The sequence below is a fragment of the Meriones unguiculatus genome, chromosome 1 (genome assembly GCF_030254825.1).
Source record: "Meriones unguiculatus strain TT.TT164.6M chromosome 1, Bangor_MerUng_6.1, whole genome shotgun sequence".
Lineage (NCBI taxonomy): Eukaryota > Metazoa > Chordata > Mammalia > Rodentia > Muridae > Meriones > Meriones unguiculatus.
In genome coordinates, this window is record NC_083349.1 from 38,303,046 (window position 1) to 38,317,325 (window position 14,280).

General features: G+C 38.4%; 1 protein-coding gene across 2 annotated transcripts in view; it reads right to left on the reverse strand.

Moving 5' to 3' along the window:
• C1H9orf85 (chromosome 1 C9orf85 homolog) overlaps positions 1 to 14,280 on the reverse strand; it is a 51,656-nt gene that overhangs the window by 19,228 nt on the left and 18,148 nt on the right. For both annotated transcript variants that reach the window (XM_021658963.2, XM_060387417.1), the window contains exon 2: positions 3,355 to 3,461. In XM_021658963.2, coding sequence (XP_021514638.2) covers positions 3,355 to 3,461 — 107 coding nt within the window. The remainder of the gene's footprint in view (positions 1 to 3,354; positions 3,462 to 14,280) is intronic.

Sequence of the window (14,280 nt, forward strand, 5' to 3'; positions counted from 1 at the left end):
TGCTATCTAGAAAACAGTTATTCATTTGTGGAAATCTAAAATTGGAGGCTGTAAACACTTTTCTTACAGCCTAACTTCCCTGCTGCCAGTTTGGGTAACTTAGCATAAGATTCAACAGCCCTGTTCGTAAGCAGTGTCACAGCTCTGGGGATTGAGTTCCGAGTGAAAGCATACTAAGCACGCACACTACTGCTTAGCCACTCACTGGCAGGGTTCTCTTTAGGAAAGTTTCTGAGGAGCAGGAAAAACACTGGAAAAAATAATCAAGACATGTATAACACTATCTAAGAGAAGGAAAAAACACCAAACCAAAATTAAAACACCCACAGCTGTTACAAATCCTTCTCCCTTTGGGGCTCTTTGTGTAACTCTGGCTGTCTGGGAACTCACTATAAAGACCACACTGGCCTCAAAGTCATACAGATGCACTTACCCCAGCCTCCATAGTAAGTGCTGGAATTAAAGCATGTGCTATCATGCCCACTGCTATAAATATTCTTTTTTTTTTTTTAATTTTGGCTTTTCAAGACAGGGTTTCTCTATGCTGCCTTGGTAGTCCTGGAATTTGCTAGGTTGACCAGTCTGGCCTTGAACTCAGTGATATGCTTGTCTCACAAGTAATGGGATTAGATTTCCACCACTACCCAGTTACTATTAAATATTCTTAAGTAAAAAAATGTTCCAAACCTTGAATTTTAGATTTGCCAAAAGGCTAAAATAGTTTTCACTGGTAATTAACACCAAATGCTGAAATCTCTATAGTAGTTAGATATTACAAACTCTTAAGATTTATTCCCATTAAGAAAGAAGGCACATCCAATTAAGATGGTGTTCTAGAAATTGCCTCGGTGTGACCCTGCCCCTCAGGAATAGCCAACATCCTTCACAAGCCTCAAATCCATTCTCCAGCAAATGGGTGCAGCGGGAAGAAACCCCATTTTTTGTCACTCTATATCACTTAAGAGCAGTGGCCAAGTGCCACCTTGTGAGGTTAACTACTGTTTAAAATTGAGCAACTCTGGGAGACTGAGAACAGAGAACTGCCACAAGGCAGAGAGGCTCAATTCAACTTGCCATGGTTCTATGGTCAGAAACAGTCTTGTGGGTGGTTGTGCACGACAGCAAGGAAGCCTCCAGGAACTGAAAGTTAGAGGGAAAAGCATCATTGCTCTCCTGAGTCCTAGACCAGATTTTATCAATTGAAAGTAACTCAGAAATTGACAATTTCTGAGACTCGACCTCTGGGACAGCTTATCTGTGAAGCTCTAGTGGAATATGGACACACACCTGCAGGATGACCGATACTTTTTAAAAGGCTTAAAAGCAAGAAGACTTTGTTGTATAGACTTCAGGACTATACTTGCTTCCTACTCCTGATGTCCCTGTGAGATGCTCCCCAACTCAAACATAAACCACCCTGGGCATGATCAGTGAAGTCTTCAGAAGGATGAAAGAACCTGTCTGGCCTAAAGGGTTAAAACAGGCTTCTGTTACACAAAGAAGGTACCTTACTACAGTGAAGACAGCTGGAAGACACTGAACATGTGGGCCACACAGGCTTGATAGCAGTATGCACCACAGGAAAGACAAGAGTCCACAACTAAGTCAGCTGAGCTCTAGAGACAAAACAGCTCAATAAGAAGATTGTCAAATACAGCCAAAAGGGACATGTTAGCAGATGATCAAATCACAAGAAAGAAATGTAAGAAACCAACATTGCATGACTCTTTAGAGATACTACAGGGTGAAATGAACAACAAGCCAGGTGTGGTGGTACACGCTTTTAAACTCAGCACTAGGGAGGCAGAGACAGGTGGACCTCTAAGACTTCAAGGCCAGCTTGGTCTACATAGTGAGTTCCAGGATAGCTAGAGCTACATAGCCTGTCTCAAACAAACAAACAAACAAACAAACAACTGCAGAATGTATACAAATAACAGTCTACTTCAATCCGTGACCTAGGAAGGAACGTCAGGAACATAAAGCAATAGTCAGAGTCTTGGGAGATGGTTAGAAAGTACACTGGATGTCCTTCAACGAATGAATGAATAGAGAAAACATGGCACATATATTTGATGAAAGGTTATTTAGCCACACAGAAAAATAAAAAGGCCTTTGAAGGAAAATGAATGGAACTTGAATTACTACAAACAGCATTATTCCTTATCTTCTTTAAGTGTGTGTATGCCATGCAATTAGAAAGGGGACCATGAAAGAGGTGGACAAGGTCTACGAAGTGAGTCCAGGATGCCAAAGGCTACACAGAGAAACCCTGTTTCAAAAAAAAACAAAACAACAACAGTAACAACAACAACAAAAAGGAAGAGGATGATGGGCAAGAAGGGGACAGCAGATAGGGAATGCAGAAAGTAAAGGCACTGTAGTAGAGTAACATATAAAGCCGTAAATATTGCAAACTTCATAATGAGACCTGTTACTTTGCATGTTAACTTATTCAATGGTTAGATTAGATTGGTAGACACATATCAACTGGGAAAAAAAATATGTTCAGGAAAGATGTAACTACTAAATAGCTATATAACACATACATAAAGCAACAATGACTGGGTTAAATAACTACTATACAGAATACCAAATTAAAACATAATATTAAATAGCTGTGATCACTGATATAGCTATTTTTTTCCAATTGTCCTTACTCAGCTGAAATAAAGGCTGCATATAAATCTGATACAGAAGTGTCTCAGAATTGGAAAGGTTAGAGGCAGACAGGTAAGATACTAAGCTGGGTATCGTTTCATTCTGACTCAAGTCTCCAAATGAGTGCAACTGTAAATTATAAGCCAGGGATTCACACATGATGGTCAACCAGGTCACTTTAGTAATCTTTACAGTTTGAATTAGGAGGTCAGACCCCTTTTAAGATCTGGTATAATATCTGTGTATGGTGCCATATGCCAATAATCCCAGCATATTGGAGGCTGAGATGGGAGGGTCATTAGTTGGATGCTGTTCTAGGTCACATAAACACATATCGTCTCAAAAAAAAAAAATCCATAACACAATCTACAGTAAGTATTGCTACTTACTCAGTGGAAAATAGGATTTTGCAATAAGTAGGCTTTCTCCAGTCTTCCTGACTTACCTTTAGAAAAAAATTTCTCTAAAAATGGAACAAAATTATGGGTCAAAAAATGATAAATTTACTTTTTCATCTGTCTGCTTTCATAAATGGAGATTCAGCAAGCAAGATGCAATTCTACAGTAGTGAAGATGACTTCTTTTTTTAATTTTCCTTCATGCTTATATAGACACAGCTGTGAGAGACACACAATGGACTAGGACATCACAATACATACATTACGGGGAAGAAATTGAAGGAACTTAACTCACCATTTCTTAGGCTTTGACAGTGGTTTATATTTGCTGTATTTTACCCGCCATTCAAGAACTTCTTTGCAGCGCTGACAAACACCATCATGAAGCTTTGCATTAATTTTCTAAAAACAAAAATAAATAAATAAAGAATCTCATCCTGAAGCCAATATGGTAAACCCCATTAAAAGGTTCATGGGAATGTCTTCAAAATAATCTTGGGTGGGCAAGATGGCTCAGCAGGTAGAGGTGCTTGCCACCAAGCCTGAGGAACCTGAGTTTAAACCCAGAACTACATGGTGGAAGGAAAGAACCAATTCCTGAAAGTTGTCTTCTGATTTCCAAGTGCATGCTACAGAACACACAACCACACACATCATGCAAAATAAATAAAAACAATTGATTTAAAAGTTAAGTGCAATAAGTTAACTTTCATCTAAGATTCTACAACACAGTATGTGTTTTATATACATTACTTAATTTGGTTCTTTATAAAGGCAGTAATTTCTAACCTGCCAACATGTTAGTGAGTTTCCAAGGTGACTCTGAGAAAGCCTTCCTCATTGGCCCTGATGTATTAAATCAAGTCTAATGTTGGACAATTAAGACACATGGATTTTACTATTTTTAAATTAGACCTAAATAAAAATGTAATTAAAAAAAAGAAACACAAGATTATTATTTCAACAATTCAAATTCTACCAACAACTGAATTAAAATGAAAAAATGGCATTATCAGTTTATTTGTGGTAGCAGTAACTGAAAGTTAAGATGTACTACCAAGAAGCAAGCAGGAAGCCAAGGGCACTTCATTTCTTTTTATGTTCTCATGTAAGGAAAACTGTTTTACAAAAGTTCCTTGGAGGCCCAGCCTCAAACAGACAAAACTCCTCCAGGTCACTTGGTTTCATGAGAATGTATCATGAATGTAAACATGAATGTTCACATGGACAGCTAGTGAAGTCCCTTCTTCACAGGAAGAAAACATTTACAATTTTATTCTCAAAATGTATTTGTGTAGATAGGCAAGAGTTCAAAGAGTTCTGAGAATCCTATAACTTCTTTTGACAAAAGAAGAAGGTTGGTCTTTGTCCACTGTAAAGAACATCTTAAGTTTATTTATTTACTTTTGCTTCTTTTGTCTCCTTTTAAAAATTTCTCCAGGGAGGGAGAAAAGCACATTACAAGAGACACAATTTCTTTTGATGGCCATTTGATAATGACTTAAAAACACAATATTAGACTAGGTCCAGATATTAGACTAGGTCAACTGAGGCAAACAACTGAAAAGGCCCCTGCTAGGTGTAAAAGCTGACGAGGGTGAGACACTCCAACAAAACATTTATTCTAAGAGGATATATTTCAAGGGCATTTTTAACATCCATAAATTATGCTTTGAATACCCACGTCTCAGCTGAACTCTGGTAAAGAATATATTCTGTTACTTATGAATTACATATGGGTTTACTCCTTCTTCTCTGATTTAGCTAGTCCCAGGTAAAGCAAGTTCAGCCTCTGTGTTCATTGTCACTATGCTTCACTACCGAGAGAGGAGCTCCATGCCTGCACCAACTCCTCTTCCTTTGCTCCTTGGCATTTTGTCGCCACATACAAGGATGGCTAAGTAACACAGACTTCAAAGTCATAATCCATCAACTGTCTTCCATTATCTGTTGCCTGGAATATCTCGAAACTTGTATTTGTGTCATTTAACAGTTACAAGTTAATGTCTTGGAACCAAAGATACAACGTGAAACAAACTTTCTTCTAACTATCAAGTATTCTTAGAATGCAGGAAATTTCATTACCTGCAATTGTAGTACATTAACATGTACTGTTTGCCAACCAGGAAGCATTAGTTGGTTTCTTGTTTGTTTCTCTATGCAATTTCTGACCAGTTTATCCTGATTTATAAAGCCCTGCATAGTTTGGAAACTGGTTTCCTTAGGGTGGAACAACTGCAGAACAAAACAGGTCTTTGTTGTAACTTGTTCTGTGAGTGATCAGCCAGGCAATATAAATGGTAATCTTATTCAGGTTCATATCAACAAATGGAACTGCTACAAAATCAATTTGATTTTTATATATTAAGAAATGAGTGAGGATGACAACAAAGAGTATGTTCACTTAAAAAAAAACATACATACAGAAAAAGGGGCAATTCCAGAGAGGTGAGCAAAGACAGCCAGATCCTCCTTTCAGGAATTGTTCTATGTTGGGTAAAGGAGATGGCAATCTCTTGCCTCACACACAGCTAAAGCTCCTTTGGCAATTCATTTTAGAATACCCCTGAAGGCAGGTCACAGACTACTGTGCAAATACAAATTAAACTTGCTTTATAAAAAAAGTTCAACCAGTTCAACAGGCTGCTTTCCAATCTTTTGTCTGGTTTTCTGTTTTGAGACAAGAGTCTTGCTATATAGTAGTTTTGGCTACTCTGGAACTTAGTGTGTAGCCCAGGTTGGCCTTAAACTCACGGTAATATTCCTGCCTCAATGTCCTAAGTATAGGCAACACAGGTATACCCCAGCATACACAACTTCCAGAGTGTTAAAGGAGGAAAATCCCACATACTTAGGAATTAGTTAGAAAATCAGTTACAGAAAAATGAAATAAATACTTCTTAAAAGTCAGAATAAATTTAACACATCAAAAGACACTCCTATTGGAACACAGAGATAAAGTTTTAAGAATGCCTTTGTTTATCAGTCCATACTAGCATAAGTTACAGTGTTATTATCCCAGCTCTGAAGATTCTATTGCCATACAACAAATCTTCCATAATAGAATAGCACAATCACAAATAGGAACTAGGTAAGAATTTAAAGTCCTTGGAAGGTAGCAAGAGCAAACTAACTCTAACATGCATCAACAGGCAGATAAGCATTTCATAAGCTACAAAGTATCACTTCACAGAAAGAAATCATTTGGGAGAGGAAAGGAATTTAAAACAACCATAATTTTTTTTTTCTTTAGGATTTTTTGGTATGAAGTAATTCTTTCAGCCATGCTGAATCCTAAACAAATGTAGACGGTATATTTCATTTCTCTTAATTGGAAAAAAAAAAAACAAAACAAAAAACCTCTTAAAGGAAAATGTCTACTACAATTACTACCAACAGGGATCACCACAGATGGGCCTGGCTCTTTACTCTACAATCTTGCTATAGGTGGAGTTTTACTCTGAGACACCTACAACCTACATTACTGTTCTCTGGAAAAAGGAACTTTTATAAAGTTAATTAAAGCTCTCTCTCTCTTTGGGTGTGTGTGTATATGAGAGAGGTTTGAATAGGAATGGCACACACTCATGTGTTTGAATGCTTGGCCCATAGGGTATGGCACTATTAGGAGGTGAGATCTTGTTGTAGTAGGTGTGCCCTTATTGGAGGAAGTGTGTCACCGTGGGGGTAAGACTCTGAGGTCTCCTATGCTCAAACTATACCCAGTGTGGCACAATCTCCTTCTCCTGCCTGCAGATCAAGATGTAGAACTCTCAGCTCCTTCTCCAGCACCATGTCTGCCTGCATGCTGCCATGCTTCTTGCCATAATGGACTACACCTCTGAAACTATAAGCCAGCCCCAGTTAAATGTTTTCCTTTATAAGAGTTGCTGTGGCCATGTTGTCTGTTCAAAGTAATAAAACAATAACTAAGACACAGAGAGAAAACATTCTTGCTCTGGTACACAGGGAACAGAATACTGAGTGAATGTGTGTTATTCACATGGGCATGGCCTCAGGCCCATTGAGGAATGGCAGGGCCTTCTCCCTGGGTGAGGATGACCCATGAAAAAGCCTTCCTCTGGTCCAAGTGGAGATGCTGACTCTTTGGGGAAAATGTTAGCCATATGCACCCCCCCATGTCCTTCATGTTTATAGCCTGAGACTACTCCCCTGCAGAAACTGCTCCTACAGAGTTTTTAGCTAAGCCTTGTCTCCTTGATCCAGCTGTATACCACAAACCCTGACTCCTTGGTTCAACTCTATATAATAAACACACTGAGCTCCCAGGGTACTTCTCCAGCAGAGAGCCCAGACTAGCCCATCTCAGCATTCTTTCTGTTTGTCCATCTGTCTCTCTGTTTGTTGTTCCCTTGCTACCCTGGTCAGGCCCAAGTCCATGCAAGGATTTGCACTGGTAGCTCAGTCTTGGCCTCCCAATTCCCAATCCTTAACTTTTAAAAACATTCTTGTATCCAAATTCTGACTACAGGAGAAACACCTCACAAGGACTTCCATAATAATTAGAAGGTGGAACTATTCGCTAGCTAGTACCTATGAGCTACTTTTTTTGTACATGTGAAGCCACTGAACTTCACTTCTTCTCCATCATTTTAAACCCCTTTAATTCAGATAGGTCACCATAAAACATGAAGTCTCTCACAAAATAAATACAGTCAATACCAAAAACAAAACAACAACAACAAAAGAAAACCAAACACTGGGAGGAATCAGAATGAGGCCAAGATACAGAAAGCAGGGAGAAGCCCAGTGCCAGGAGCACAGCTGGAGGGGAGCTGCTGGAGATGGGCCACAGCTGAGAGCCAGTGTCCCAGCAGGTGCTGAAGTGGAACTTGCTGTCGGTAACAAGGCAAGTCCAGTTTCTCAGAAGCAGCATGCCTATTCTTGTTGCTGAAACCCAGTTATCTTCCCCCAAAAGATTATATAGTGTGATACAGTAAGCGAAGCTTCAAAGCTTCCTACCATACAAAGCATTTCAGAGAAATGTGTTCTCTCCCAGGGTTCACTGTAAACCTGAGTTACACTGCTCAGACAGACACACTCAAAAAGGCTCTAATACCAAAGGCTCTAAAGATGCAGATCCTTGATGGTCATAGTCTGTAGGAAGGACCTGTACATCACAAGACCATTTTGAAGTAATCTATCATCATCACCTAGGCCCTCCTATCATGAAAAATGTCAAATCTGCACAAAAGTTAAAACAAAACTATCTGGTGTGGTGGCTCATGTCTGTGATCTAAGACTTGGGACACTGAGGCACAAAAGTTGCCATGAGTATAAGACCAGTTAAGACTAGAAACTGTGACTTTATCTCAAAAATAAATGACACACACACACAGATACATATGTGTATACATATGTGAATACATATATATGTGCATGGGCACAATATTTAAAGACAATCACAGAGCGTTTGTCCTTTCCCTTCTCACATGTGCACACACTTCAGTTACAGACAGGAAAGCATTTCATCATACCCAAGAAACACCATATGTTGTTACTATACTAAAAATCATGAAAAACAGCTCCCTAACACTGTGACTGTAGACAACCTATATTGCTCCCAGCCTTTCAGACCTGCCTTCCCTACACAGGCCAAGATGAAACAGTATGTTTTGGAATACAGCGAAATATCCCACACTTAAGAGTTTGTCTTCTTCACATTGTAATTTAACATTCCATCCTCCCCAGGAACACTACCTTTAATTGCTAACCTGTGATTTTCCAGATATAGCAGAGGAAGGGTGCAGCCACCTGAGGGGCTTACTTGGCTCTCCTGGTGACAGTGGTATCCTGCTGTACTGCAGTTTACTCATCACTGAAGGACACCTGGAATTTTGTGGTGTTTGGGTTTTAACAGACACCTACGTATAAGGTTTTATTTGGACATGTTTTTATTTCTCTTAGCCTTGAACCTCTGTTTTTTTCACTTTGCTTGAGACAGGGTTCTGCTATGTATATGCAGCCCAGACTTGCCTGGGACTCACTATGGAACCCAGTGGTCTTGTGATTTTCCTGCCTCGTTCTCCCAGATACTGGGATTACAGTAAGAGTGCCACCACGTCATAATTTTAATCTGATAATAAGAAACGTGACTGCTACTCTCAGGATTATCTGGATAAGTTACTGAGTTTTACTATTCCAGAAAATGAGTTAGTAATAAAATTAACCCAGAAATATTTCTCAAGTGAGTTCTACTAAGGAAATATCAACAGAGAAATGTAAAATCAACTCATTACTACTTTACATTTTAAGAAAATATTATTTTGCAACATTACTATTTAGAGATTAGTTATTAACATTTTGAAACTCTTATTTTTGCAGCACTGCTAATTAGAGATAAGCAACAAACAATTTTTCATATTAAAAAAAGCCCAGTAGTCTAAGTATTTAAATAGTTAAAAAAACAGCCTAGTATTCTAAAATACCCAATTTGCCTGTAAGTACCAAATATGTTTGGGTTTTAAAAAAAGATTTACTTATTTACTATGTATACAGTGTTCTGACTACATGTATGCCTGCACACTAGAAGTGGGCACTAGATCTCATTATAGATGGTTGTGAGCCACCATATGGTTGCTGGGAATTGAACTCAGGACCTTTGGAAGAGCCGACAGTGCTCTTAACCTCTGAGCCATCTCCCGAGCACCCTATGTTTGGTTTTAATATGCATCATTTTAGTTAAAGATATCCAACGCATAAAGTGAAACACAACTCTATTGTGAGATTAGAATAACAGTTTCCCCAAAGTCCATCTTTCATTCACTGTAAACTTATTACAAGTCTAAAACACCAATAGGAGAGAAGCAAAATATACTTTCCGCAGAATGCTCCTCGAAGTGGGTGAACTAGAACCTAAACCTTCCTAGGAGCCAGGAAAGAATGTTGGTTCGTCCCTGCCACTTCCCTTGTTTGCTCAACGTCATCTGCAAAAATAAACAATCACATTTTCACCAGGAAACTGAATATAAAATGAGTTTGGCCATTACAAACAAGGGACTATTCTCTAAGTTGGCAGATCTATTGTTAGTTGCAATTAAACAGAGAGGGCCTGTGCATACACTGGTTTATTTCCGTAGCCAAGCACACATCTTGGATTTTGACTGACGAACTACATGTAAACACTCACTTAAATGGCACCACAGCAGCCTGCAGGAGGGAAAATGTGCTGCTATGTCTTTCTTGCAGTAGGGGATACCTTCTACAGCTTCAACTCACCTTTTCTTTCCCTGGTGCTGGGGAGCTAAGGCAGGGTCTTGCCCAAACAGTAACCATCCCAGCTCTATTCACTCATTGGTAAAGAAGAGCATTCGACAACTATTTCACTTTTTTTTCCAAATTATTTTCTACTTTTATCTGTGTGTGTGTGTGTGTATGTGTGCGTGTATCCATGACACATGCAAGTGGGTGATCTGAAGCTGGAGTTACAGGTAGCTGTGAGTTATGCATCATGGGTGCTTTAGAACCAAACCTGGGTCCTGGGAAGAACAGCAAGAACTCTTAACCACAGAACCACCTCACCAGGCCCAAGCATTGCACTCTTAAAATACCGAAACTTTAAAAGACTAGTGAGAGCTTGAAAAGGAAACTCCAGTAGAAAGACTTTGATTCTTTCCACTCTGATCCTATTTACAAGAGCATGCAGCAAATAGAAGAAAATACCTGTCTCCTTCCGTGACAGGGGTCAAACCTAGGGCCTTGAGAATGTTCGGTAAGCACTCTACCATAGTGCAACATTCCAGACAGAAAAATATTTTAACTAAAGAATGTACAATGCGACACTAAATAAAACTCCAAGAACACAAAATATTACCTCTAGGAAAATCTACCTTAAAATGGTGAGAACAGGGTTACTCAGTGTTTTAAGATAATGTGTTTTCAGTTGGAAAGCTGCCTTCACTACTGACTTCAGGACATTTCCAGCAAGAAAATAATCCAAGAAAAATTGCTCTGAACAGAAACAGAGTTGAAGTTCTGGGTTCACAGACACAAACCTTTTCTCTATCACATTTCACTGTAAATGCTGAAAGTGTCCACAGTTCCACCTGGGGATGGTTTGTCTTTCTTGAAAGTAAGGTGCATCCAAGAGGAAAGGGAGTATCTTCAACCCACCGGGTCCATTCAGCATCCCTGGCTGCGACTTCCTGGTTAGTCATCAGCTTCCTCCTTCTCAGGGCAGGTGCCTGTGCAGTCATCCTTTGCTCTCTGACTATTTACTCAAGGTCAACTGAATGCATAACTTCAGCATTAGCAATGAGACTTCAGCTCTAACTAATGCGATAATTTGATGTGGCCAGCCGCACAGGAGATAGCAGAAACCTTGCTGCCTCCAATCCACACATTCAAAAGCAGTCACTGTCTTATCAATCAAATCTGTTCTTTCTCTGTCCCACATATCATCTTTAAAAAGTCCTTGGCTCCTGTAAACAAATTCCAGGTCACTTTTTACTCCTTGAATGGATTCTAAGAAAGCAAAAATATCTGCCAAATTGCTGCCATACCCTGTGAATTTATTGCTATTCAATAAATTGACCTAAGAAAAATGCAAAGCACGTTCATCTGCGTCTCTGACAAAGCATGGTCGTGACACTTAACAAATGCAAGGCTCTGAATTTGTTCCTAATCACTTTAAAACAACAAAGCAAAGCAATGCAAGTGAACAAACCCAAAAGACAGAAGTCGAGGAGGGCTTGGAGGAAAAATCAATTACAACAGTTATCTGTTTTCATTATACAGTATCTTTCATATTTAGAATGTTAAATACCTGTTTCGATAATGTCACACATCTCTAGAATTCTGTCCTGCAAGTAAAGTTACTAAACAATGACTATCAATCTCTTGTCTCAAGCCCATCAAAATTCCTTCTGTCTAGTTTTATTACTTTAAGTGCCTCATACAAATGGAAATTCAGAGCTTTTTTTTTTTGATAGTACAGTGTTTTACTACGGTTTTTGTCAACAATATTGGACATACATATAAATCACAAGCTTAATTATTGCTGTTCTAGAAATCAGTTGTCATTGGATTATTCTTACTGTTGACACCCTCAGTACCTTAAATTATGTTTACTAAGCAGGAAACCAAGAATATGAGCCATACATTTGCATTGATAGAGTGATCAAGACATTATGAATACTACCCTAAAATCAATCAATAAATAAGATGTTGTCTAAAAGCAGAGGTAAGGGGAGAAACTAATGAGATGAAAAGTATGATAGGGATAATAGCATTTATAGAGTTTCAGACTGTCCTTTGAGATTAAGCATATATTATCTCATTTAATCCTTGATGCACACATGTGTCCCTTCCACTCTTTCTATTCATCCCAACTAATTTCATCTGCATATTATATGGATATTTTCCAGGTTAAGAACTCATTCCTTAAGCCCTGGCACCTTTATATTACTTGATCACCCATAATGGAACTTTCAGGGTTATTCTAAGTCTGTAGCTAGAGCCTATTTAAACATCCTAGAACTAGTACCTTTGGGAAAACGACTAACAAATGAAGAATGCTATCAATGGATGAGTGCCCCACTTTTTTAAATTTTTTTAATTTATTACAATTTATTCACTTTTTATCCCAGCTGTAGTCCTCTCCCTCATCCCCTCCCAATCCTGCCTTCCCTTCCTCTTCTCCTCCCATACCCCTTCCCCAGTCCTCCTCCCCTTCAATCTGACCCTAGCCTATCAGGTCTCATCAGGACTGGCTGCATTATCTTCCTCTGTGGCCTGGTAAGGCTGCTCCCAGCACCCTCCCGTGCTCAGGGTGAGGTGATCAAAGAGCCAGCCACTGAGTTCATAATACAGAGCTTTTAGCATTTTGTAACTAGCTTATTTCACTTAGCAGTATCATCATGGGTCACAGATGCAGAGTACCTCAAAATGTTTCATCCTTAAAGATGTTTATAATATGAGGGGAGGGAAAGAAGGGGAAACTTCAGTGGGATATAATATATAAGAGAAGAATTTTTTAAAAATTGAGGAAAATGGTAATAATGTTCCCCTACATGTATGTAATATACTTTGCTTATACAGTCATAGCTCTATAGGTGTTTTTGACTGCTTCCCACTTCTAGCTGTCATAAGCAATCTGCTATAAACAATCAGCTTTCAATTTTTGGGGGCATATATCAGAAGCAGAGTTTGAAGAGATTCAATAACTCTGCTTCTAACTTTTTATATGCTATTTTGTATCACTGCCCGTATACACATCTTTATGCTAATGGCATACTATTTCATTAACTTTGCCATAATTATTGAAATTATGAAATGCAGTTCTCCCTCTTCGTTCTTTTTCAAGATTCCTTTGGTTATTTGGAATCCTTGAGATTTTGTGTGAGATAAGACTTTGTATGACTTCTGCATAAAAGTGCCTGGAGCTCAAAATTGGATTGAACTGAATTTGTAGATAACTTTAGTAGCACTGATATCTTAATATTATATCTTTCAATCCATGAACATGAGGTATTTTTCATTTATCTAATGCCTTCTATTACTTTTAAATCAGCAATGGCTCACAGTTTTCACTGTCAATTTATATCTTTAGCCAATTCTGTTTTCATTTTTCACCAACTATTATAAACTAATTATTTAATTCCCTTTTCAGAGTACTCAGTTTTAGTTGACAGACATGTTAATATATGGACTTGTTTCCTGTTATTGTGCTGAATGCGTTTACTCATTTTAACTGATGGAGTCGGGAATTTTTGACATCTAAGGTCATAATAGCTATTAATAGAGTTAATTTTACCTTTTTTAAATTTGTGTGCATTTTATGTCCCTTTTCTTACATAACTGTCCTGGCTTCAAGATCTAGTAATAATTAACAAAAGCAGACGAGCAAGAACACTTTCAAGAGCCATGTTTAGGCTGGGTGTGTTGGTGCAGATCTATAATACCACCACTTGGAAAGCTAAGACAGGAAAATTTTAAGTTCAAGCTCAGCCTCAGTCACACAGACAGACTTTGTCTCATCAACTCAGAGCAAGCAAGCAAGTAAAAAAGAAAAAAAAAAAAGCAAAATAAAGAAGACCTTTTATACTTTCAGAGCTGAGTATGATGCACTCTGTAGAATTTTATTAGTGGCTTTTTAAAATTTTTGAGATAGCCTTTCTATACCCAGTTGTTTAGTGTTTTTATTATTTTGTCAACTTTTTACAACTTAGTTCCAATGATCATATTAATTTTTCTTTTGTTT